Genomic DNA, 27,924 nt, shown 5'->3' on the forward strand with positions numbered 1-27,924 from the left:
TGCCAGAGGCTCTATAGCCAGAGCGAAGAGGATAGGGGATAGGGGGCAGCCTTGGCGCGTGCCTCGGTGGAGAGAGAAGGAATTGGATGCTATATCATTTAGTTTAATTCTCGCACGGGGGCCCTCATATATTGCTTTGATTATTTGTAAAAATTTAGAACCAAAGTTCATTTGGGAGAGAAGCACTTGTAGGTATGGGATCTCAAGGGTGTCGAAGGCTTTTTCTACGTCCAGTGAGAGGAACATGGACTGTATATTATGATGTCTACTGAATGTCAAGATATTCAGTGCCTTGTAGATATTATCTGAGATGTCCCTATTGGGAATAAAGCCAATCTGATCCGTACAAATATAGTTTCCAATAAAGGAGTTAAAATGGTGGGCAAATATAGAGGTGAAGATCTTATAATCAACGTTTAGTAGGGAAATTGGTCTGTAAGATCCAGGGTTTGAAGGATCTTTACCCTCCTTGGGGATCATAGTAATTATTGCCTCAGACCAGGTTTTGGGGAGGGTCCCTGAGATATATACATCATTACAGGCCAGTAATAAGGGTGGGGTTAAGACCAGGGCAAACTTTTTATAGAATTCAGCCGGGTATCCATCTGGCCCTGAGGCCTTATTGCCCTTCAGTCTTTTAATAGAGTCCAGTAGCTCCGTAGTGGAGATTGGACTGTCCATTATTCTGCTATGCGCCAATGTCAATTTTTTGATGTTTTTGTGGTTTGAGAGATATTTTCTGATCGCCATATTATCAGGTTTAGTTGATGTATATAAGTTCGCGTAGAATGTTTTAAACACCTGTAATATTTCGGGGGATTTAGAGAATACCTGTCCTTTGGCATCTTTTATGAGCCTGATATAAGGGATTCCATATTCTAACAGACTTTGCAACTGTGCTACTGGCCAGATAGAAAATTTGGAGCATTGTTTACTGAAATGCAATATTTGGAAGTAAGAATTACTCCTCTTTTTTATGATAATGAAGGGTTGGCAATACCAAATAAGGTAAAAAATCTTTTGGAAGATGTGGACTTGGAGTTACAATAGCTGTTGCCAATTTTTTTGCCTATGTAATTAAATTTAAAGGATTTTAAGTGTGGTAAATGTTGTTATTTTAAAACTATTATTTGGTATAGTGTTTAGTGTGGCATTGCTCAAAGCCTGTTGGTCAAATGAGTAGTATAATTAAAGTTTCAGTACTCTGTTGATTTTTTGAATTTTTTTTTTAAAAAATCCATCCTTTGAACAGACTTCTGGAGTAAAATCTCCCTTTCTGTATCTATTCCAGCTCCTTATGTGACCTATCTAAATAAGGATCCAGCAGCTCCTTGCTCATTGACAGAGGCTCTAGAACATTTCCAAGTAGAAAGTCTGGATGAAATCATACCCACTGACCTAAAAGACATGGAGATGCGTCCTCAGAAAGCCCCTCACAACATCACTATAGTAGCTGTGGAAGGCTGCCATTCCTTTGTGATTATAGACTGGGCTAAACCTACACGTGGTGATTTGGTAACAGGTACAAACCATGCAAGCTTCTAGCCCTGGCTAGTGGATCGATATTTTGATGCCATTTGTATGGAGAAAATTCATTTCTCTTGTTGTAAAAAGTAAATTCTATCAATAGAACATTCTAACTTTTTATTTTCCTTTTTCTTGCTCCTTTTTTCTTTTTGGCTTGTATTATGGATGTATCAGTTATCGAGAGCAGTTATTTTTCAAGTGGAAGGGTTGTGCACTTGCTTAGAACAATTTCTTGTTCTAGTGGCACAGTGAGATAATTTTAGAGCCTGGATTTCCCATGATCTTATGCCTTTTCTTTAGGTGGCAATGTGTATTACTTCTTCAGAGGCAGATGGGTGGTCAGTATGTTCCAGGAGCAAGCCAAGCAGCCCTGGCTGGCAACAGTGATCGGTGTAAGCTTGCCTAACCTGCATCATAGAGTGGGATACAGTGGAGAACCTGAGCTTCCTTTAGGAAGAACGGGATAAATATGTGATAATTACTTCAAACACAAATCAGCTTACCATCTCCACTGATAAACATATGTGGTGTAACCTGAACTTATGTATATTTCCTGAGAAATTCAGGGCTACTGTTCCATACCTCTGAAGTATTATTACTTGGTCTTTTAAAAGTTGCTACTAATTTAACAATACCACATGGATTTCTTTCCTCTTTTTATTACTTTCCTTCTGGAAATGGGTTCATCTGACTTAGAATTGGTTTGTGAAGTTCATAATTTCCATCCTGCTCACAAGTTCAAGAAAAAATATTAGGTGTATTGACTGAAAGCCAAATAATGTAATTCAGAACAACGCAGAATGTAAACAGAGTTCCAAGCAGATTCATCTAAATTTACTGAGTGAAATGCCTAGTCATATCTTCAGTTTTGAATGGCATGAACAGGTACTATTCTTATCTGATCATTCTTGTATGTGATGATGACCTGAGTTCAGGCATGTCCTGACTTGAGACTTTTCTGTTCTGTGCTTCAGTGCACAATCAGAAGTATGGAAGTAGGAAAAAATTAAACAATGGCCGCCATCAGAGATTTGCCTCAGTAGCAGTGTTGAGAAGTCTTTCAGCTCCTAGCTGTTGGGCAGTGAGGATGAATACAACAACCAAAGTGCCTTTTAACACTGTGAGGCATTTAACCAAAATTATAGATACTTCTTATGTGAGGTAGTGTATTAAATATCTGGTATGATATCTGCTTCCTAAATTCAGTTATGCTGATAAGATACACATGCTTTTAGTCTGGAATTATGAGAAGTGCCCAGAGAAATTTATTGACAGTATCTCCAATCAATAGTATCCCCACTTAAACAAAGATCAAGTAGTGGGTGATATGGCAGACCTTTACTTAAGACCCTGGAGAGCTGCTCAGTCAGGGTATACAATACTGACTTGGTCTAATTCATTATAAGGCAGCTTCATGTGCCCCCCAGAACTGGCATTCAGAAGGTTATGGACATTGTCCAGCTCAGCAAACTCCCTGATCCAGCAAAAGCATCAAATATATTTCCCACCATTGACTACAGAGAACCTGGACTGGAGAAGATCTTCTACCAGCCTAAAGTTGTGCAAAACCACCCATGGTGGATTTCCAGATTTTCACCACTGTGGATTTGCCAAATAAATGGCATTACTTACTTTGTGTGCAATAAGAATTCCTGTGCTGATCTTTGGACAAGTGCACTGTTATCAAGTTGGAGAGTGGCCAGTGCTTGTTTCTTCATTTCACTTTGTTAATAGAGGTTATAATGCTATGTTGAACTGGTAAGCCTGTTTGATTGCCTAATGTGTTATTTCTTTTCTTTTGCAGGATATTTAGTTTACAGTGCATCTTATGATGACTTTCTTAGGAATAAATGGTCAACCAAGACTGCAGGAAGTACCCATTTGCCCATTGAAAATCTGAAGCCAAACACAAGGTACCGGTTTTATTTTGTATATGTAGCTGATTTTGAAAATCAATGGCCTAATAAATAAATAAAGTAGATCGTTAGGATGCTTTACTTTGGCAGTAGCTTTAAAGGGACAAATGCAGTTCAGCTCCCATAACTTCTTGCTCTTCTCTACCTGTCTGCACTGCAAATAGTATTGATTGTAATTCCACAGTATAATTTCAGTATTAAATGTGTTCAAAATAGTCCAAGTTATCGCAAGCTAAAGAGCAATGTGGAGACTACTTAGCTTTCAAAGGAGCTGAGCTGGGTTATAATTTAATTTAATTTTGTTGAATTTCTAACCCGCCCTCCCCATGAATGGACTCAGGGTGGGTAACAACATTGTTAAACTATAATAACAGGAAATACAGTATAAAATTAATAATACAGTACAAACTACAGAGAACAGTTTAAAACAATAAAACCATATCCAACAGCAGCGAAGATGACCACTGGGGTGTGTGATCTGGGCCTGGGATCCAAGAAAGCCTAAATCTGGCTTTCCATGATCAGATTAGAGAATCCTGACTCCAGTCCAGGAATTCGGATCAGGAAGCCCAGAAATATCTGGGTTAATCTGGGAAATGCAACATCAGCCTCAGGCTGGCTCTTTCCTGGACTTCTCCTGGGGGTTTTTTCCCAAGAGGGAGGAGGGAGGACTGAGGCAGTGGGAGAGGGGAGTAAGTGGCCAATCTGTGCAGGAACTCACCTTGTCTGGCCAATGGGATTTTTGGAAAAGGAAAGAGACTTTTTCAAAGTGACTGCAAGGAGATAAAAAAGCCGGCTTGGCTCAGAGCAGGCTCCATTTTGGGTGATCTGGTCTTGGAGACAAACTGCTATGGAATGCTGCTGGATCTCTTGCCCAGCCTGCTTTTTTTCTCTTTGCCTTTGGGATTTACCAGTGGATTTGCTGCCTGCCTATTACTGCTGAACACTGCCTGGAGGAAGAGATTGTTGCTGCCTGCTGGAGGATTTTGAGAGTCATAGTAGAATCACTAGTTTTTCTTGTCTTTTGGGGATGGGAGGAGGGTTGGCTTGATATCTGGGAGGTATAGGGTGATCTTAATATATTTCAATTATTACTATGGAGCTGATTATTTTCTCTGCAAAGATATATCAATAAAAAGGGTTTTCAGAATTGAGCAGACTGCTAAGAAGTGGCTAGCTACTTTTATGTGTAAATTTTTGAAGTGCATCTTCTGAACTAGCAGTTTGTCCATCCTATAGCTTAATAGTGAAGTTTTGCATTTCATGAATTTCTAGTATGTGAAAACTTTCTTGCAATCTTGAGTAATTTAATCATACAAGTCATAACCAATTAAATGAGCAGATCAGAAACCAAATATGTTAGCAAGATATGAATGGCTATAACATAAATTATATAATGAAGGGACTAAAATAGATTAAGCTGGATACTACATCTGGGAAAATGTTTACATGCTCTTCAGGATTATACATGATACTGTTCTTACCTGGATGTAAAGAGAAAGTGTTCAGAAGATTAGATTCTTAGCATGTGCAGCTATGGCAGGCAGGGTAAAATAGACTTCACAGTATTGAATTTATACATACTTTTTGCCTCTCTTGTCAAAACATGAAGCAAGATGAGCTGATATATAGTGCAATGATGTTACACTGCACATTGTGTTAAACTAGTTAGTAAGAGGAAGAGAGGGAAAAGAGACATACAGCTGCAGTGCTGAGTCTCTTGTAACATTAACTTCTACCCACAAGCAATGATTTAAAACAAGCAATGTAAATAAGTGCCTGGATATATGCCTACAAAGCAACATGAGAGGTCTTGTTTGCCATTTCTAAAAAAGTTTATTGGAAGTTCAGACTCCCTGCTTTGAGGTGTAGTTTTGTGGGTAAGTCATAAGACTTGGAAGTTAAGAGTTCTGGGTTTCACTTCTGGCAACCTTGGAGACGTCTAGTGTGCAAGTCACTTGGAGCTCTATTTTTAAAGTTAGGCATACACAGGTATTTGTATAATTGCACCACTTAATTTTGTGCTTGCATGCGTGAAAATTGGGCAGCTTTAAGCTGCCAAACAGCTTTCTCATAGGTTCACCCTCTGGTCCCACAAGGAATTTTGCCTTTTCTCACAGACGTTTAAAACTTTGAGGAAATATTTGTCATCCATTGCAAGTCTGTAGCCAGTCATTCCTTTCACTTATAGCTAAGTCACTAATTTTGATTAAATTCAATTCCAATTTTTATTTTTTAAAAAAAAATTCTGCAAAATCCTGCCTAAAAATCATGGCCCATGATGGGCCCATTCTTCATGTCTGAGCCAATTACTTGGCCATTCTCTCAGACACCTGTCTGGGTTTATTGAAATATATATATGTGACAACTTAACACTCTTTGTTGCTTGGTCATACTTAACAACCATTCATAAGAGCAGCTATTTTTGCATTCTTCTTACAAAGAGCTTGAGCTCCAGGGAGTCAGTTCCTTAAATGGCTATATTTGTTTTAAGATGTAGGTGGCAGGAAATGGCCTGAAAAATTACGGAGGTTTTCATCACCTCCTTAATTTTTCAAGCAAGTGACTTGAGGGAAATTTCATGTAAGCCAGCCCACCTCCTCATGGAGCCAAGAGGAAGAGGGAAGGAACAAGGCCATGTCCTATTTGGTCACTCCACTAGGTCTTCCTCTTTAGCTGCATTTGCATGCCTGGAGCTTTTTCCACTGTTTACTCTGGACTTGGAGGGCAGGGAAGAGAGCACAGGTGATTTTGGATAAGATTTTTGCTCCCAGTTTCAATTATTTCACAACATTGTTAGTGAAAATAAAATGAGATAATCTTGTAGAGCACTTTGAACTTTTTGAGGAAAGGCAACTTATCAGTGTGATAAACAAATCCAATGGTTTCCATTCCTGAGAGTGTAACTGGTTGCTTTGAATCCTAGCTTGCATTTTTGTATTTGTCAAAAGCTCAAGAGAAGGAGGGTTGGTATTTAAACCACTGATTAATACTTTCAAAAAGAAAAGACATTGCTTTCCTAAATTCTAGGCGTTCATGTGGGTTTTGCCACAGGGAAAAGAAAATTGTGAGGGTTTCCCCCTCTCCGACATCACAGGTTCCTTCTTTGCATTCAGAAGACTTTGCAGGCAACAGCAGCTTAATTGTCGTTAAGTTTTGGGCACAAGTAAAGGAGGGAGAAAAAGACTCATGCCACAGAAATATAGAATTCCTTGCACAGTGTATAAATAATAATCCTGTTGGATGTGCTTTTGGATCATCATTGGGCCAAATTTTCAAAATCCTGCCTGTGACTGGGGAATTTCAATTCCTCTGTGGTTGGAAACATTCTGAGGTCCTTGTTTCCATTGAGGAAAAAGCCAAATTCTGCAAACCTTGATAATTTATCATGGCCCAAATTTTGATCTATCTTCAAATAGAGCCACTGTCAACGTGTGTTCAAGCTCCCCGGAGAACCTGGCTACTGCCATGTGCACTGGGATCTTGATAGCAAGTAACCTAATCTTAACATTTAGGATACTTAGATTTGATTAATGCAATGTGTTCTTTGTGTAGCTGCCTTTGAAGATGACTTGAAAACTACAGCTGGTTCAAAATGTAGCAGTGCATTTGTCAGGGGTCAGACATATAAGTAGTAGTTGAATCAGCTGCACTAGTGGTTGCCCATTTGTTGCTGGGTTTCTCTTGGGGTTCTGGCTATAACATTTACATTCCTTTAAGGCCTGGGACCCACTTACTTGAAAGATCAGTTCTTCCCACATGGACCCAAGCAAACCTAGAGGTCTTCTCACCAGGACTTCTTCAGTACCCTCTGTAAGAGAGAGATGATCATCGCCTCACCCTGGAAATAATATTTTATGTGGCAGCTCCATCCCTTTGGTACAGGCTAGCAAATGATGTGAGAGTTATTCCCTCTCTTCTGCATGTTAAGAATCTTTGCAAGGCTGAGCTTTATAGAAGGGCCTTTGGCTGAGTTGGACTCTATTATTTTGCAACTACAGACTAACATGGCTAACTCCTCTGGATATTAAAGAGTGTATTTGTAATATATGTAGTTCACTGCCAATTCATGTGGCAGTGCTAGAGGGTATTAGGGACTTTCAAAATGATTAGAGAAATGTGTGGATGAAAGATCTGTTCACAGTTATTTTAGCATAAGAGTTAATGGGCAGTATAGCCAGGCTAGCCTTATCTTAGATCCTGGAAGCTAAGTAGGTTTTGCTTATGATTGCTTTTCCAGTGCTGCAGTTTTGCTGGTACATAAAGAAGAATGATAATTAAAGTATTGCAAGCTACCCTGCCTTTGGGATGGGGTGGAATAGAAGTCCAATAAGAGAATAAATAAAGACAAAGCTACGGTGCTTTTGTATTATTGCACTTTTTCTAAGTGTAATAATGCTTTGCATTTCTATAGCAGTTTCATTGTTCAGAGAGCATTGCAGATATTACTGGTAACCCTTACAATGGCCCTGTAAGGTAGGTTAGTGTTGTTCTCATATTGCAGATGGATGGTTGAGAGTACCTAAGGCCACCTTGTGAGCTCCTGGCAGAAGTGAGATTTGAACCAGTGACCTCCTGGATCACAGCCCATAGCCATTATGTTACTTCAGCTTAATAGAAAACCCTAGAGCAACAATATCTCATGGCTTAGATTGGCTTGTCCAGATACCATAAAAGATATGGCCACCCATCACTAGTTTATAACTTTCCACCTAAATCCGACAGAAAACAGTGACATTAAAAAGTCCCCATTGACTGACCACAGACTCCACTTGACCACTGAAGCTCCACACCACTGAAGTTGACACCAGATCATGAACTGATCTCTGCTGAAACATTTCATCTTTTTAAATTCCAGGTTTCTGAGTGTTTTTACTTTCAATGTCTAATTTGTATTCATTTGTTCTCTTAAATACTCTCAGACCCCCCCCACCCCATAGAACAACCCCTTCTACCAGGAAGAGGGGGGCTCATAGATCTCTTCGGAAGAGGGGGGGCTCATAGAACAACCCCCTCTTTCCCCTGTGGGACTGGCTGGCCGGACAAACAAGAGCCAGCCGTGAGCTGCAGCACTGTGGCTTGCCACTGGCCTCCGTCGGGGAGCCTTCCAAGAGGCTCCTTAGCTCCCAAAGACCGGGGCAGGGAGGGGGATGGAAGTGGCTGTCTGCCCCATTAATCCCAACAAGAGCCAGCCCAGGTGGCTGCCTCACCTGCCCCCTGCAGGTAGCAAACAAGCCCCAAGACTCACCTTCGCCCCCATTTTGCTCCATGCAGCTGTTCTTGGCTTGCCGCCAGCTGCTTCCGCCTCGTCTGCTGTGGCTCCCACTGCTGGGCTCTACCCCTGGCTCCTCTAGGGGTGGCAGCGGCGGTTGTCCCCCCAAGTGCTCCTCCTCCTTCCTCTCAGCAGGTGCCTCCACCAGTACCGCCATGAAGTTGGTGGGCTGGACAGGGGCCCTTTCCCTGCGAGGTGGCTGAGGGGGGAGTGCCTCACCGAGCTGCTCCTTCGCCACCGCCTCCAGCCAGCCGTGCGCCTCCTTCCTTCTCTCACCCCTTGCTTGGCGCGATGGCAGCGGCAGGAAAAGAAACAGGAGAGTGGCTTTCTCTTCCTTTCTTCTCCCTCCCAGCCTGCCTCTCAGCTAGCCAGGCAGTGGAGCCTCAGGAAGGAAGGTAAAGAAAGGGAAGAAGAAAAGACATGGAAAGAGAAAGGGACAGAGGGAAAGGAAGAAGGAAGCAAGGAAAGAAGGAGGGGGGGAAAGGCCAGGGAAGCAGGCGGCCCAGGAGAAGCTCCACCAGCAGAGATGGTCCACGGGTCTTTAGGCACCAGGGGCAGGGCCACTAGTCACGTGATCTTTTTTCAGAGGTGCTGGATCTCAGATCCGGGAGATCCAGCTGAAAAAAAGCCCTTTTTGTATGTTTGCAAATTTGACAGCAGATTTAACTTTGCCATTGGATCAACTAATGTGAAAGGTGGTTACATGACAAAATTCCTAATCTTCAGTACACTGAGCTTTTTTATTCTCAAAAGAATAAAGTGTGATATTATTATCCTAACTTCTGATAGCAATCATCCTGTGAGGTGGGTGGGGCTGAGAGAGCTCCAGAGAGCTGTGGCTAGCCCAAGGTCACCCAGCTGGCTTCAAGTGGAAGAGTGGGGAATCAAACTCAGCTCTCCAGATTAGAGTCCTGCGCTCTTAACCACTACACCAAACTGGCTATGGAAATCAAAATTTAAGTAAGAATGCTTGCACAGTAATTAGTGCTAATTAATTTCTTTTCCTGGCAGAAGTTGGTATTTGTGAAAATTCTGTAACATCACAGCAGCCAATGGTGTGAGGAGGGGAGAAGAGCCTTCTCAGACTTGTAATAATGAACAGTTTTTAACATCATATCTCTCTATATTTACATTCCCCCAAAAGCTCACCTGTTTCTCTTCTCCTTCTGTTCAGCTTTCTGTCCATTCTGCCATGCTGCTCCCACCTCTGTAAGGAGACATTTCCCAGGCTCTATAACAGGACTTTAGTGTAAAGCAAAACTTTGCAGAGGAAATCCTTATTAGAAGATGGCCAAAAATACAAAGTGTATTCCTGAATTCAGTGGAACTCCCAGAAACATTCTGTTTTAAAAGTATCTACTTTTATTAACAAAGTCTAAAGCATTTAGTGCAATTCTAATGGACGTTTGATTTTTTCTTTCTCCTTTTGTTTGATACAGGTATTACTTTAAAGTCCAAGCAAAGAATCTCTATGGCTATGGACCAATAAGTTCATCGGTCTCCTTTGTCACAGAATCTGGTATGATGACATAAAATTGTATTTTTATTTTAATAGAAGTCAAATTTGAAGCAGGTGCAAATTCATACTTGTAAATTTTCTGCTGCAGTGATTTTGGAAGCCTCACTACATGCCATGATTTGATTCCATGCAGTTGGCTGCACCCTACCTAAGCTCTTTCTTATGAGCCTTCATAGACTTCAATGGGTCTAAAGCTTATAACTAATTGTATTTGTCCAGAACTGGGCCAAGTAATTTTTCAGTGATTTTTCTAGTATTGTTAGATTTGTTCTCATCTTTGTCTAGGGTAGGTTGCTACGGTTTAAATCTAGAAATGTACTTAATAACATAATTTATATAACAGTATGTTAAAAAGCCTAGAGGTCAGCTAATGGCTAAGGAAACAAAGACAGGAGAGAAGGCTGTTTTCAAGAGTAGGAAATGTTAGTACAAATCCCAAAATAAGGGAAGAAAAAAAGGCTGCAGTTTTATTAATGTAAAACAAAATAAGATGCAAATTGGGATGACTGCAAGGATATATTCAAGACAAAACTGTATTTCAGGGTCAGTAAACCAAGTTTTGCAGCAAAATTGTAAGAGTACAGCCATACACTGGCTTGGGATTTGTGCCAAAGAATCAAAGCCAGACTCTGTGTGGAATATGGTCAAGATCATACATCTGGAGACTCCAATGAGGCCAGCTTTGAGAGCATGCTGGGCTGTTGCTGGGCTCTCAGCTAGGAAACACCCATCTGTGAACTGTTGCCTCCAAGTGGGAACAGCACCTACAGTGCTGTGATCTGTATAATAGTGGAGCCCTGGGCCACACCCCTTTTTGCAGTCATGCCAATTATATAGCAGTCAGTTGTGCAACTCATATGTGAAGGAGTTTTTTTTGTAAATTATTTTTATTAAATTTTTATAATGGGAAAACTAACTAACTAACAAAAAGAATTTCAAAAGCAGATTTGTGCACAAGACATATATCTACAAATCCATGGATACAGAAAGCCACTACATAACCAGTTAATGCCCCTTGTACCTTCAAGCTTTTAATCTCTCCAATCATTATTTAATTTCTATGCTTTTTTATCCACTTGCTCTATTTCTTATTTCATTTCTAATAGATCTTCCTTTTGTATATATTATGCATAAGTCTATTTCCCATCCTCTGCATTTTAGCCAAAATTGTTAATCCATTAATCATTCCAGGAGTAGAAGATAGAAATAAAAAGGTAGAAGGTAAGAGCAGAGAAATAAGTGATCCTTATTATATATCAATATAAAAAAGAAACATTTTTACCAGTTTTCCCTCATTCTTTCATCTGTTTTATCCAAGCCATCAAAACTTGTATATTTGAATTTTCATAATAGTGAGGCTGGGAAGAACAGATAAATATTTATCTTAAATACTAATTTATATTCTAGAGAGAGTATCTAAGGTCTAGGAATAATTGAAGAATTCCAAAGACCCAATTGTCACATTATCACTAGTCCTTTAACAGTGAATATACAATATCTAAAATGTTATAGAACATCTGGGCTTTCAGTAAGTCTGCATTACATATCATTAAACATAGAGAGGTAACCTAAATCATAATCTATGTTTCTGCTTCTTTCTCTCTTTCAAAAAACAATAGTGAAACCAGAAGGCTCTATATCTCCATCAATCCTCCTCTCTCCTATCCCTTCAGAGCACATAAACAGTATAACAGGTTAAAGAAACAGATAGACAAAGAGGTTAAACCTATACTATTGGATCGTAATCTGGATTTCATTCTCGTTTTTCGTCTTTCTTCCTGTAAAAGTCAAGGACATCGAGTCCTTTTCCCATCTACACCCCCAAAGGCAGCTTTTCTTATCTTATAACCAATTCTGGAGGGGGTCAGTAAAAATGCAGCTGTTTCTCTGTTTATTTTTCTTCTTTACGATATGTTGCATACTTTTTTCCTCATTCAGAAATGGTACGTTGGGTTCCTTCTTCATAGGTCTGCTTCGTTGCCCCTCCCCTCTCTTGCTTGTGCCTTGTATTTTCACAGAGGCATACTGGTATATTCCACCATTTTGTAAACTGGACTTTTGCTCATTCCGCTCTAGTTTTCTTTCAGCTAAGTCTGTCCCTTTAGAGATTTCTTCTGTATTGTTATCTTTTATAGTGTTTTTATCCACTTCCACTCCAAATATCTCATCTGCTTTAGTTAGTAATTCAGTCATAAATTTAGTAATTTCTTGCAAGTTGGAAAATATTTCTTCCAGGAAAGCCATTTCAAAGTTACTTATTGATATTGTATCCAAACTCTCGTCAAAGTGGTGAAAAGCTTCGCATATAACTGTTTATGTTTTCAAAGATTTATTGCTTTCCAGCCCCTGCTGGGAGAGTTTTCTTTGCAATCACTCTTCCGTGTCTGCCTCCCTCCTCCCAGCCGCCTTGCAATCAAGCTGGTTAGCCCTCGTAAAGTCATAAAACATTCTTTTCGAACCAGCGTGGGGGCTTCCCAGGGGTTGCCAGTCCCCTTGAGCTCCTCCACCTTGTTCCAGCCTGCCCCCCCACTTTGTGGGGGGGACTTGGGGGCCCAAATTCTCGAGTCCCAAGGAACCAGGGAGATCACGGCAGAGAGCTCGTAACTCAACTGCCGTGCGTCACTGCTCCATCCCGGAAGTCCAAGGAGGTATTTTTTTATACAAAAGGTGTATCTGCCTGAGCACCTTCCTGTGTGAGCCCAGCAATGATATTGAGTGAGTAGTTACAGAGATATTAATGTAAGAGTTCCCAGATGTATCAACCAACCTTATGTTAAAGACTAGAAGATCTGGGCTAGAGTTAGAATAGAGCCAGGCTCAGCTGATACAAAAGTGCTAGACAGGTGAAGGTGCAGAATTCAGGAACAAAATATTCCCAAGAGCAATATAATTTTGAAGAATGGAGAGTCAGGGCAGAAGCAGGTATCTGAACCAGGAAACAGCTATTCGCAGGTTCTAAGGTAGCACCCAGACAAATGTTTTAACAATACATTTGGAAAAATACGTCGGAGCCCTCAGGAGGCAATTGTAGAATCTGCAGTAACTGTTGGTAGTTCATTGCATAATCAGTGGCCCAGCAAAACCAGGATGACCCCCCCAGGATTTCCATCTTCCTTGGTCAAAAAGAAGAGTCAGCGGGTTAATGGAACTCCTGCAGATTCTAAAATAGCAAGCCAAGTTTTAATTATTGTTGCTGAATGGCTAAATTGCTCTCATAGTGGTCCTTGCTGTCCTTATAATGAGCTAAATTCAGAAATGGAAAAGAGGAAGTTGCATGGGGTTTTGCTAGATTGGCGAATCATTAGTATATTAACAAATAGGGACCCACAAGGACTTTTCCCCTATCCCAACATGTGATCTCTTTTCCTTCCCTGCCTCCCATAGCCTCTCCCCTTTTTCCTGCTTCCTTTTCTTTTTCCCACCCACCTTTTTTTGCCCCCCCTGTATTCACTTCTCCCCTCCCCCTGGCAGCCTGTCCCCTATGGCCCAGTTGTGTGATGCTAGCTGAGCTGGGTTCAGTCGCATGGTGGGGAACATACAAGGATTTGCTGGGGGTACTTCACTTTCCTCTATATTCCCTTGCCCACACTATTTCCTCTTTCCATCCTCCTGGAAGCCTCCATACGTTCACCTTTTCCTATGTCCTTCTCTCCTTCGAACACACTAAACTTGAGTCTCCCAGAGCCTACTCTGAAACTTGTAACCACTATATTACACTGGCTTTGGAGGGAGGGAGGAGCTGCTGTTAAACAGTAGAAAGCAGCCAGACATGCGTGAATCATGTGTGTTATCAAGTCATCTGGTGATTCCTTCTTGGCCTAGCCCCCATGAGTCCTCCTTCAAAGGCCAAAGCAACCTTGGAAAGAGCCCTGCCTCCTTCCCCTGCCTTTTACTGACAGAAACCAAGCCTGGAATATTTTCATTTCATAATACTGACACTGGCTTTTAGATGTTAATGGCTTTTAAAGATTTTTTTTTAAAGCATAGCTTACTAAAGTCTTATTTTTCCATCTTATTATTACACGTTCATTTGGCACTTTTAAAGAACAAAATGCATTCTTTCCTAAACTAAATAGACATACTTACTGGCTTCTCCTGTCATAGCCTCATGTCCTACAGCACTTCGTAAAATCCCCCTGCTCCAGGTTATTATTTGGTTCTAGACTTCCTGCCTGAGATTTCATGCATACATTTATCCCTCAAAATTGTATTTGTGAAAGTAAAAGCCCTTTGTAATTTATAAATGCATTATGGAGGAATATTTTTATCTTCAAAAACATTATAAGGACATGTGAAAACTCCCCAAAACATTTCCATAAGTATCTTGGCCTCTCTGAAAAGCAATATAGCAGTTGAGGACAGTTGTCCATAAAAGTAGGTAGGTCATTTTCATAAGAACAGGGTTTTCCAAATTATTGTTTTGGCTCCTAGCTTAGCTAATATACAATACAATTAATCATCAGGTTGCAGACTGGTTACCAGTTGTGCAGGCATTCTGGCCAATTGTCACTGTCCCTCATTCAACTTACTGCCTGTCTTTGCTGTTTCATATGTACAGGGCTATTTCTGATTTTAATTTTCCCCTTTGACTTGCTTGTCATCTCGGTGCTGGGCTGTTGCTTATCATCATTCCCTGTTCAAATGGCTGGGGTGCTTCCTGCTGTGCTTGGTGTGTGGCTGGACCATCATCTTTCCTCGTTCACATTTCAGACTGACTTGCTGTTTTGTATGATCCCAAGTTGTTGATCAATATATCAAAATTTTGTGCACCCTCTCAGTTCTGTGCCATCAGTGTAATTGTGGTAAAGTCACCTTTCCATTTATGCCTTTATGAATCCATTGAAAATGTTGGGGAGGGTCCTTTTCATAACTGTGGACATGCAAGTTTCACTCCCAGAAATAAAAGTCAAAGCTGTTTGTTAGGCACCTAATACTTTTCCTTTTAAAAAGAACAGTATTAAATACTTTTCTGTAAAATAACAGAATTTTGTGGATTGACTGTGGTATATTTTACTTGGAATAAGGAATACCCCATCCAACCATTTTTTTCATGTACAAAGTCTAGTTCATTTTGGCTTTAGGAGATATAAATCCTCAGAATAAACAACTCAATTGCTTTCTTGTTCCCTTCTTACAGACAATCCTCTGCTTATTGTCAGACCACCAGGTGAGTCTCTTTGCTGTTTTCTGATAATTGTTTTTTTCATGAGAATTGCAGTGGTTAGGAGTTATAACATGGAACTGACAGAAACGGAAGATAATTCACGGTGTGCTATTCCTTAGACTACATACTTTCTACTGTTTCTGGTGCTGACCAGTGCTGGAAATAGGATTTGGGATTTAAGAGATTTAAACTATGACTTTAGAATACAATTTTAGCTTTACATCTTTTGGACAGTTAGGTTTCACCTTTGTGGGTCCTGTATCAAACCCTTAAAAATATATCATTGGTAAAATTGATTGGGCGGGGAGGGGGGAGATGTTTTCCTAATAGCTTTCTCAGTCGATTTTCTAAAACTTGTTGAGCATCAATATGGAACAGGAATTGGATGTACTGGAAACATCATCAGCAAAAAATTATTTTGGTGTCATTATGTTGGTTGGGTCCACTTTGTTTTGCTCAGTTCAAATGTCCCCACATGAGCTGAGCATACTGAGAAAATCTATCTTGCCTACTTGGGAAAATGTAACTCTTTCCCCCAATTGATGCTAGGAATGCCATGAACTTCGTGGTGAACTCTTTTGACAGCTGAACATACTGTATTTGGCTGTTCCAAACAAAGGTGAGCAGATCACCCAATCTGTTCAGTTTCCAATAGGCAACTTGAACAGCTGCCAAACAGAAACTGCCTCCCAAACTTCTTGTTGAGTCCCCCCACCTTGCAGGGACCAAGCAAGAAGTGTGGAGGTGGAGCTCAAAAGCCAACCATCAACCAATATCTTCTGAGCTTCTCTGTTTTCCGCCCCACAATGAAGAGGTCTCCTTGTGAGTTGTGGGAATTAGTGTGCAAGGAGAGGCAGCAAGAGGAAGGTAACTTAGGATCTTTTACGCCTGTATATATGAGGATCCCTTTCTCTAGAGAATTCCTTCAATAAAGAAGCAGGTGTTCAATGAAAAAGGAGTTTTTATTTAAAATAATAGAGATCAATTGCACACAAAACACACAACACACACACACAGAGCTAACTAGAAGAACAGGGGAGAAAATTGGAGAGGATTGTAAGAGTTGAACTGTAATGACCAGTTCCAGAGGAACATCCCGCTTCAGGGACAGCACTTTGCAGCAAAGTGGGGAGCTCAGACATGCAGTCTGAGGGTACAAGAGTGGGTTCAAGGCACGCACACAGAATGAGGCAGCAGCAGTTCAATTATTCTGTGAACATATCCTGAGGCAGTACTGCACTTTCTGCCCAAAACAATGACTTAATGGTTGTGTCAGGATCTCTCCTGTCATACTCTGCAAGGCCTGTTTTGATTCTGTGTGACTCTGATGCTAGAAGCTGTTCGCTGGAATGTGACTGCCTGTACTTATCTGTTCCTCAGCCTGCGGTTTCTATTTCGCCTGGAAAGGCCTTAGATTTTCTCACATCTCATCTCTGCTGTGTTCTTCTGTTCATCTATTAAACTTAGCTAACTGTTCTCAGAAGAGAGGTGGGGCTGGGGCTGGGCTTAGACTCCTATATACTTTATGTGCTTGTAGAAAAATGCCATTCCTAGCAAAGGATGTAGTAGTAAATTCCCTAGTAGCTTATCAAATAAAATGCTTTAACTCATACAGATCCTGAACTCATGCAGTGAAGTTTTTGAGAGTTACTTGGCAGAACCTTACAAGTTGTCCCCAGGATGGGACAAAGGAATCTGTCTCCAGTGTGAGACAATAAAACTGAAAGGTTTGATTGGGCCTTCCTGGGAGGAACTACAGGTGTAATAAGATGATTGATGACCCACAATGGCTAGATGGGTGAGACTATAATAGATAAGGATAGGATTGGAAGGGTGTGTGAATAGATTGATTCAAATACTTCTGGAGACCTCTATTATTCTATGGTTTTGCACATCTCCAGGCTGTTGGGCTGAAAGCTTGTCGTACCTCTCCGCTCACATTCCAGTATTTTTCCATTTCCTGCCTAGTCAGGCAGCTTGTCTGTGTTTTAAACACATGAGGAAAAGGGGCTTATGATATTGCCATATTCATAAGCTTTCTTAATATCATGAGGGCAAGTCTGACCACTAACCCCACTACCCATGCTTCTCTCTCTGTTTCAGAAAAGCTGGAAACAGAGAAACATCCATATGCCCCTGCAAAGTGTAGCCATAAGAGACTATGAAGGGTGTTGTAATGAATTGTGGGCTTAGAGGCCACATGTTCATTGTTCTTTTCCCCATTTTGTTACATTTCTGTCCTGTGGCCGTACTTGGCCTCAGAGTGAGTTTTTTATTAGCTCCCTCTACGAGGGAGGAGGAATGGGAGGACTATCGCTTCTCTGCCTGCCTGGAGCTTCAAGGAAACAGGGTGCAGGACTGGGCCCCCCTTGGGCCCTGTGAATATGGGAGGTGTGCCTCCATGCTGGGGAGGCATGGGCCAGGTCAGCTTGCTTTAGACAAGGATATCTAGCTTCAAATGCATTAGGGTGCTTGTATTTTTGTCTCTGCTTGGTAACCATAACTCTGTTAGAGTAATTGTTTCTTTGGGACTATTTGAACCTTTTCTGTTTTAAAAGTAATCTCTTAAAAGGGGGGTTTCAAATCTTACTGGGGGGTTTCTGTATGCCTCAGGCTCAGTGGGTGAACCAGGCTGCTTCCCCAAAGAGGTTCTGCCAAGGGAATCAAAGGGCAGGGTAACCTGTGTTCCACATTCAGTAAAGCAAAACCTCCAAATTCAGATTGGTGGCAGTGGCACCACCCACCCAGTGGTTAAATGGAGGGGAAAGCAGGAAAAGGTGTATGGGAGGCAGGGCAGTCAGCAGCCCAGGGAAGAGGCTCTGTGACTGATTACTCCCACTCCAGGGGTCCCTGCTTCTGTGACAGGCGTTCAAAGCTTGTTTGTCAGGTCCAGAACTACACATGAACAGTGGCCTGTTGAGATAAGGGAAAACGTCTGATGGAAACCACTGAGAATGGAGAGAAGGTGCTTATTGGGGAAGAAAGGGCCAACCTGAACTCATTGGTGGGCAACAAATGTACTGGGTATTATATTAACTTTTGCCTAACCTGCTATTTTCCTGCTCCCAGCATTTTTTCCTTTGTGAGGCTTTGGATATAAAGAAAACATTCCCCCAGGAGAAAAGCCCCTTAGAAATTAATTAGGAGTGAGGAAGAGGATCAACAAGGAAAGGATTAAGCTTCTCTCTTCCCCATTACTCCCTTTAGAAATAGCTGTTTCTCATCTAAATGGGCTAGTGGGCTATTGCATAATATATTTTCATGTAATGCGGAGTTTGGGCCTCCGTTTTTACGATATGAGGCCCAAGAATTCCAGCTAATGCCCTGTTGGAACTTATGTGCCTGATCTGAAAGTGTACTGCAGTCTGCTGGTGCTGGCATGGCTGACAAACATGTCATCCTTGGTGTAAGGTCTTTATAGGTTTCACAACCTCCAGGTGATGGATGCAGCTCTCTCAGGATTACAACTGATCTCCAAGCAAGTGAGATCAGTTTCTCTGGAGAAAATAGCTGTTTTGGAAGGTGGATTCTATGGCATTATACCATCTGAGGTCCCTCCTCTCCCCAAACCCTGCCCTCCTCAGATCCAGACTCCACCCCCAAAGTCTCCAGGAATTTCCCAAACCAAGGCTGGCAGCCCTAAGTCAGAGGGATAAATTGGGAGTAAGCTCCTTATCTCCTGATTGGAATGTTTTGCTGTGTATCCAGGATTCCTTGAAGGAAGAAGATTTTTTAACCCACCCCTTTTAAAGTGTTAATCAAGTTGATATCTAATATGGCTTTTTGCAGGAGGGACTTTCCAAATGAAAATGTGAAACAAAATATGATGTTATACTACATTGTACTATGGTTTAAGATTATCATTTGGAATGTTAAAATTGCCCAGTGTTTTCACATTTAATATTGAAAACTTTGTAAGGGCCAAATAATTCTCCCAAGCAAGCTTGGGTATATAATAAAAACCATATGGCATACTTCACAGCAGCAACTGTTGCAAAGTTTGGTAGATTTCAGTAAGATTTCTTCAGGGGTCTGCTATGCTGATAAATAGCAAGAGAATGTTAAGTGCTGTGATTCAAATACATTGTATAGTTTTCTTTCCATGAACACTTCATTGTTGTATTTGCATAGAAGCTACTCTGACTGAGATGCTGGCAATAATAGTGCATGTGAGAAACTTTACAAACAAAGGAAGTCTTAATAAGCTCAAACCATTTGCATAAAACTCATTTCAGCAGAGTTCAATGGGACTATTCCTGCATGTTATTTCTGATTTTGTGTGTTTGTGTGTGTGTTTACAGCATTATAGCAGGATTATAGCATGCTTCTTTGTAGGGACAAAAGAACTGTTTAAGAGAAAGGACAAAGCATTTCCCTGCTCCCCTTTAAAAATGTGGTTCCCATGCACTGGAACAGTTGCCAATAACAAGAACGAACGAACACATAGGGAAATACTTTGAAAGAAATGAAGGAACAACTTTCATTCATTCCCAAATTTTCCATCCAGCTGATTCCCTTTTCTCTTGAAAAGAGAATTGCAAAGCTATTATAAAAACAAGATAGACTTTACCATTTGTTCGGTTTACAACTTGAGCCTACACTGCCTATTTTTAACATGATCCACAGCTGAGTAAGCTGAACTGATTACATTTAAAAATCCGTAGAAGCTATTATCTGATCGGAAGACCTGTTGCAGAGAGAGAGACCCTGATGCTGGTATGCTCTAGAAAAAGTAAACATTTTACAACTTAATTTTAAAAATTAAAATTAAATATGAAAGAAATAAAAAGACCTACTTCTGTGGAAGTTCTGGACAACAATAGTTATAATAATAACTGAGCTTATATACCACTCTCCTAGATAGATTAGTGCCCCATTCTGAGCGGTGAACAGGTCAGTGTTATTATTATTCCCACAATATAGCTCGGGAGCTGGATCTGAGAGTAGTGGCTTACTCAAGGCCACCTGCAGAGCTTGTGGCAGTAGTGAGATTCAAACTAGCAAGAGTGCTGATTCACAACCCAACCACTAGCAGCTCTCTTTCCCTTGCTCTTCAGATTCCACCTTGCCTATAGATTAGCATTGGTGCAGCATACATTCCTTCCAATGGGCATTCCAAGCCATTAATGTCCACAGTTAACCTAACTCTTATAAAACATTTATTTGTCAATGATCCTATGCTGAGTATAGTGCCAGGCCTTGAACAAAAATATAACAGAGTCTAAAGGGCCAGGGAATGTAAGTTGAAAGCAAGCACAAAATATCAGAGAATAATTCTCATTGCTTATCACACTGACTCCTCCCTGCCTGTTCTCATGACTGCTATCTCACCTTATGGCAGGGAAGCAAAGTTCCCTACAGGCAGATGTCCAAGATGAAAGGAGTTCACACCACTTGTGGTTCACCATCCACTGCAGGGTGGAGGAGGACTCAGCATCAGTAGCAATTAGGCTGGCTAAAAGCAGAAAGGAGCAAGAATGACATATTATATATGATCATTGGGTGGTAATCCTAAACATATTCACTTGGAAGAAAAGCTATATTAAACAGATAGATGTTCAGGATCCAGATACTGAGTATGATTTTTTTTAAAAAAAATTAAAATAGAATATTAGTTACTTAATTTGATGAAGGAACCTATAGGTGTGCTCTTTAATGTTGCTTTTCAGGTGGTGAACCAATCTGGATCCCATTCACCTTTAAGTATGATCCCACATACTCCGAATGCAGTGGCAAGCAATATGTGAAACGGACGTGGTATCGGAAATTTGTAGGAGTTGTTCTGTGTAATTCATTGAGATATAAGATATACCTCAGTGATGACCTAAGAGGTATGTATTTGGATCATTTTACACTGCTGTGATTTGATATGAGAATGATTACTTAACTAAGGGCTGGCAATACTGCCATGCACGAGCATATTGAATCTAGGCTGTGTGTGAACTATCTTGCTTCGTTCCCGTGTATATTTTTGTCTGCTGTGTCAATTTGTTTTGCATATAAAAGGTTTGTATTTAACTGTTAAGTATTGATTGAAATGTGTATCATATTTGCAGTGGTTAATTCCAGTGTGTGCTCAGGCACTTTTTATTTTAGTATACTGCCATGCACAAACATATTGAATCCAGGCCCAAGAACTGGTGAATTGGCTTTATTCCACCTCTTCGTAGCATCATATCAGCTGCATATTTGGGTAGCGTTCTTATTGTTCCAGTGTTGCAGTGCTTCTGTGCTACAGTACTAAAGGATTCTGGAAGTCCAGTTGTACAATGAATTCCATGGGAAACTAGCACAGGGGCAATTCATCATGTGTGAAGGGTGGAAACTTCAGTAAAAACAAAGGTGTATGTCCCCCTTTTGGTCACCACCTGTATATGGAGGTATGTGTGTGTTGACTTGCAGGTGCTAAGCACTCACATACCCATACAGTTCTTTGAGAATGGAAGTGGAAGTGATGTATGTTACTTGGTGCTGTACTTCTAGTTACTAGAGAAAGTGGACTGAGGGCTCAGGGTCTCTGTGGTAGGTAAAGACCAATGATGATGCTTTACCAAGTGGGGTCTATTTGTTTATTAGTGTGGGATGGGCTGACCTCTCTGTATGTATGTACACATGTACATATTCATAGTCTGTGATACCTATGGCTGAAGTTCAGGGGCTTGAGGTATTAACCAGATGGATAGTACTTTATTGTGACTTTTGTGCCCCATCAGATTTAGTGGTCTCCCAAAGCTGTTGCCTACCATAGAGCCTCAATGATAATTCTTAAAGCATATTCCACTGTTCTCCTCAATTCCCACTGTTCCCAGTGTAGGCTGTACTGCTTCATATGGCAAGTTGGGGTTCATATGATGGAGTAGTCTGTCACACAAAAAAATTCTTATGTTTTGAAAGTCAGCATGTCAGGAACAGCATCTACTTTTCTGTTTGAAGGGAATTTTCATTATATGAGCTGCACCTGCAGTATAATATGATACAAATGGAACACAGGTTTACTACCTTGATGACAATGAGGCCATTGTGACTTTGAGTCTCTCTACACAAGACATCTTACATGGGTACGCCCAAGTGTAGGAGACGCAGTGTTAGCCAGGAAGCGTAGTTTAAAAAGAGCCAGTGGAGATCGCTCCTCAGAGGGTTTGTTAATTTCATCGCCTCCCCCAAGGCTTTGTTAGTTTCACATCTCCTCCTCTTTGTAGGCCCTGAGTAATTGTACCATCTATATAACAGTTGAAGTTATTAAAAGAGAAGTACATTAATGTGGTTGAAAAATATGTAGGCTTACATTTCCTGGAGGCCTGCTCCCAACTTGGCAATTTAGTATTATTAAGTGAAGTACTGCAGTAAAATAAACACATTTTTATACAGAAACATTTCACAATAAATGGAATCCCACCAGGGAACAATAGATAGGGTTCAGTTCAATTTTCTAAGGGGATGAGAAAGTGCTGCCCTATATAGCATTTGCACCAAATGCAATGGTCAGCTCTTTAACTCTGAAAGCAAAGGCTCTTAACAAGCAGCCAAAGAATAAGTGAGCTTAGAACAGACATTGAAGTCAAGTTTCGCAGCCAGTAGCAGACCTGCAAATCTGTTTTATTGCATACAAGAATGTTGGCAAAGCCCCATTGGTTTTTTAACTTTTCAAACTGTTCCAACAGATTCTTTTATCTTCTTTTTGAAATACGTATAAATAATAAATCTCACTTCAGAGATCTCTACCCATCATTTTGAGATTAATCTTCTGTCTGAGCCTCTAGTTGCCCTTCATTAGGGAGAAATCTCTATGTTATGATTGGCTGTTGAGAGAAACTAATTATAGTTTATAGTGTCTTACATTCTCAAGTGCAGATGAGGATGCATCCAAGTTTGTATAGGGCTTTTTAATGCATTTCTAAATGTTAACAGAGCTAAGCTGCGTCTTACGTAAAAACCTACTGCTGCTAACCTCAGTAGGATGTTTTTACTTGGTGCTTTTGGGGATATTCAGAGTTAGGTAAAACAAGGCCACAAGAATTCATTGCCCCAGTCCAGAGGCTTTGAAGAGAGGATCTTCTGTAGCAGGTATATGTTTGGTAATGCCAGTTCCGATCACACGTTGAAGGGTGACGAGGAAGGATGTGCACAAACCTGTCCTATTCTCAAACAGATAACAGGCACTATCCACTTTTGTAATGGTTTGTGTAGTGCAGGCTCACACACACAGAGATTTTCATAAAAAACACATTTTTGCAAGCATGAGAAACTTCATCCAGTGTAAGTTATTATGAGTAGAAGCTTCTTTCTGCACATTCAACAAATGCAGTTATTGCACTGGAGCAGTTGTAAGTTGTACTTACCCATATTATTTTTCAGATACGTTTTACAGCATTGGGGATAGCTGGGGAAGAGGTGAAGACCATTGCCAGTTTGTGGATTCACACTTGGATGGAAGAACGGGGCCACAGTCATATGTAGAAGCTCTGCCTACTATTCAAGGTAAAAGAGAAAGTGAAATGAAGTATATTTAGTGCTGGAGAGGTGCATTACACATCTTTCAGGCTGAGCAGCTTGCCCTATTGTTCTCAAGCAAAACTGTAGTCAAAGAACACACCGTGCCATTCATTAAGTTAGTTCAGTGCTGTAAACTTGACTCAACGTCATGGGACAATACAGTGCTTTGCTATCTAAACAAGGGTGCTTAATCCAGCTGTGCACAGAGAGCCCAAAGAAGCAGAAATATGAAACACAAGAAAAGTATGGAATTGGCAGTGTTCACCATTTCAGAGAGTGTACCACATATGTGAAAAAGAATGCTGACAGTCTGCTAATGCTTTCAGCAGTCAAAATTCTCTCTACAGACAGGGGAAGAGCTATCATTTTTTTCCAGTTTTAACCTATACCAATTGATTTCTTATCCTAATTTTACCGTCAAGTATAGAAGTTTCACCATCCTTCTTGTTGGTCTGCTGCTTGACTCAGCCAGTCAACTTGCCTCATATAAGTATTTGTTGCCAGTTTGGTGTAGTGGTTAAGAGCGCAGGACTCTAATCTGGAGAGCCAGGTTTGATTCCCCACTCCTTCACTTGAAGCCAGCTGAGTGACCTTGGGCTAGTCACAGCTCTCTCAGAGCTCTCTCAACCCCATCCACCTCACAGGGTGTTTTGTTGTGGGGATAATAGTAACATACTTTGTAAACCGCTCTGAGTGGGCATTAAGTTGTCCTGAAGGGCGGTATATAAATCGAATGTTGTTGTTGTTGTTATTGTTATTTGTTGCAAGGAAATCACATTTTCTGAGCTGTCAAATCATGTCTTTTTGTCACTTTTCCTAACTAGTCTCATAGAAAGTTATGTGGAATGTGGCTGAGCTGGAATCCTGGGCACTGAATGCTACTGTCATGCCATCAGTGATGGCAAGCAATACAGTTGCTTCAATGCCTGTGCTTGTTTTTGAATTTTGTAAAATTTTTGAAGTAAGAAAAACCCACCTTTTGGCCCCAGTAACATCTGTCCCTCCACTATGCTGCTGTAGCATTCAGCTGCCACTAATCTTAGGGGGAGGGGAATGAAAAGTAACCATCTTACCCACTTCCACTCACTCCGCCCTTCCATTTCATGAACTTCACTAAAACTGATGAAGGGATAGCTGTGTGAGTGCGTGGGGGAGAATGGTTTGCTTTGAATCAGTGATGAACCCATAAAACAAAGTGAAAGATTTCAGACTGGAAGAGTTGGTTTTCATCAATTTTCTTGTGTTCTGAGCCAGACCTTAGAAGGGAATAGAGATGGCAGATCACTAAAGTATTAGTGCCAAGATTTGTATATGGTTGGCAGTAGTGTCCTCTTGGATTTTTCCTAGCAATATATCCTTACTTTCTGTAGTACAGTGTTTTAATTCCTGCCACACCACTGAAAGAGCCAGGTGAAGTCTAAAATATGCTCTTGTTACTAACTGGCGTAACTGCAAGAATGGGAGAGTTGGATTGGGCTGGCAATTGTGTGTACAATGGTAACATCAAGGTGTACCACTGATTGGACAAGGGCTGTCTGGACAGCAGAGTAATAGTAGGATGAGAGTAGGGGAATGTGATTTGGTATAGTGGTTTGGTGTAGTGGTTAAGAGCGCAGGACTCTAATCTGGAGAACTGGGTTTGATTCTCACTCCTTCACTTGAAGCCAGCTGGGTGACCTTGGGGCAGTCAAAGCTTTTAGGAGCTCTCTCAGCCCCACCCACCTCACAGGGTGATTATTGTTGTGGTGATGATAATGGCATACTTTGTAAATTGCTCTGAGTGGGCATTAAGTTATCCTGAAGGGTGGTATATAAATCTAATGTTGTTGTTATTGTTAATATACCAAATATATACCTGTTGAAAGGTAAGTAAGTGGAAAAGATAGCAAGACAATACGACTAAGGGTGAGATGAGCTATGAAGAAGAAAATGGAGGGTAAATAAGAGCAGAGTGCTCAAGAGAGGAATTACTAAGAAAGTAATTCAGGCAGACTTCCCAAGAAAGAGATCTCCTTTTCCTGGACCTCTGTCTCTCCAGGTACAGGAATTACATTAAAGGCACTTCTTCAAACATTGGCATAGAAGGGGCCAGTTAGTGTGCTGTGTGCAATTGTATGATGACATGACCCAGTAAGGCAGGATATGACATTTCAGATGATGACCAGTACATCTAGACTTTGTTCCTCCTCATATATCTTTATCTCTTCTGTCATAAGAAGATAGTTCTTTTGCTGCTACTACTGTCTTGACATTTTGACTCTTCTGCAGGTTATTATCGGCAGTATCGACAAGAACCTGTATTATTTGGTCGCATTGGATATATGACACCTTATTACTATGTGGGCTGGTATGAGTGTGGCGTACCCATTCCAGGGAAATGGTAACTGTGCTACAGATTTCCTGTGGTTCTTAAGCAAAGTACACCAAGCTGTGCCTTTTGAAAGACTTGAAGGACTCTGAGCAGCTGATTTGGAAGAAGATGGGGGGAAGCATGGAAAGAAGGAAATAAACAGCAACCTAATAGACACTCATGAAACTCAATACAATACTGTATTAGGCTTTTGTCAACCTAAGACTATGGTGTTGCTTGATTACTCTGCTTCAGAGCACAAAATTGATTTAAATATGGTGTCTTGTCTTCCTTCTCTTTGCCTTTAAAAGGCATGGAGACATGGCTGCAACGGGTGCTACATGGTGCTCAGTGAACCTAATGTATTTGGCTAGCCATGGAAAATTGGAATTGTGTTATATCTCACAAGGAATGACTTAAGCATGATGTGCTTGCATTATGGAATGCTAACCACTTTCCACTTCTACTAATGGAATTCTCTGTTGCCTTACATGGGGCAGAGTCTTATGCTTGAGAATATTGTTGTTCAGTCATGATGTGTTACTAAATATCCATGAATGAAAACCAGTCAGTGTCACTCAAGACTTTTCTTGTGGGTTTGCACATTGTAGGCCAAAACACCAGGTCACTATGTAAATTCAACTTTAAAAAAAATACAGTACTGTATGCTTGCAGAAGTATTTTTTAGGAACTGAGGTTTTCTTGTTGATTTAGGAAAATATGTTTATGGGATGATGATTTATGTAAAAGGTGCTATTGATTAACGTCTTTTAAATTTTTATTCTGTGAAAAATATAATATGCACAATACAGTAACCATGTCAAGAACCATGCTTCTCTTCTTATGAGTATTGCTGAGTTTTAATGATGCGGATATTTGTATAAAGTAGAAAAATTCTTCATAAGGCTTCTTAACAAGTGATGTTTCAAGATAGTTGAATTATTTGCTTCATATATTAACATGATTCAGAGCCCCAATCAAAGTGTCACTTCAGCAACATAACAATGTATAAATTAAATTCATATTTAATACTCTTTAATAAAGTTCACCAACCACTGAAACTGCAATATAGTGAGAATGACGCTCACTGATATTAATTGTGCACTTACTTGGGTGTAGCTCACATTGAACTCAGCAAGATTTGCAAACAGACCTCGGTGAGATTTGCAACAGATCTGGCTGCATATTTGTTTAAATCTGAGGCTTGGTCATAACTGGGTTGAAGATCTAAGATCTTAGTCCTTCTGGTCTTTTCCCTTTGTGTCTTGGCCTAAACAAACAACAAAGTGGTATGAATTTTTTCTGTGATCCCATGGGATCTTCAGACTTATTTTTCTTGAATAGTAAGTCTTATGCCACGCAGTGAATTACTTTTGTAGCAGAAAGGAGCTTTATGACATACAGGTTGGATGTCCAAATTTCAATATATGCTGAGCCAGTGTAAACTACTTGCATGAACTTAAGTAGCTCTTTAAGTGAAGGAGATTATTAAAGATCAGTCTAGTTAAGCCTGAGGAGACAAGGTAGGGTATAAATATTTTAAATATTTTAGATAGATACATGCCATTGAATCCTGAAGCAACTGGGTAGAGTATATTTAGGTCTTTTTGTATTAATATTACACATGCAAAAATGGCATGAAAAATGGTTTCTTATTTCAACCAAAAATGTAAACCAAATGCC

The 27,924-nt window shown here is 40.5% G+C and overlaps 1 protein-coding gene across 1 annotated transcript in view; it reads left to right on the forward strand.

Moving 5' to 3' along the window:
- FNDC1 (fibronectin type III domain containing 1) overlaps window positions 1-27,308 on the forward strand; it is a 152,121-nt gene extending 124,813 nt beyond the window's left edge. The window contains exons 14-20 of the mRNA XM_054978357.1: window positions 1,292-1,522; window positions 3,332-3,440; window positions 10,155-10,234; window positions 15,372-15,401; window positions 21,068-21,229; window positions 23,754-23,876; window positions 26,160-27,308. Coding sequence (XP_054834332.1) covers window positions 1,292-1,522; window positions 3,332-3,440; window positions 10,155-10,234; window positions 15,372-15,401; window positions 21,068-21,229; window positions 23,754-23,876; window positions 26,160-26,275 — 851 coding nt within the window. The 3' untranslated portion in view covers window positions 26,276-27,308. The remainder of the gene's footprint in view (window positions 1-1,291; window positions 1,523-3,331; window positions 3,441-10,154; window positions 10,235-15,371; window positions 15,402-21,067; window positions 21,230-23,753; window positions 23,877-26,159) is intronic.
- The last annotated feature ends 616 nt before the right edge of the window (window positions 27,309-27,924 follow it).

The sequence above is a fragment of the Eublepharis macularius genome, chromosome 1, assembly GCF_028583425.1.
Source record: "Eublepharis macularius isolate TG4126 chromosome 1, MPM_Emac_v1.0, whole genome shotgun sequence".
Classification (NCBI taxonomy): domain Eukaryota; kingdom Metazoa; phylum Chordata; class Lepidosauria; order Squamata; family Eublepharidae; genus Eublepharis; species Eublepharis macularius.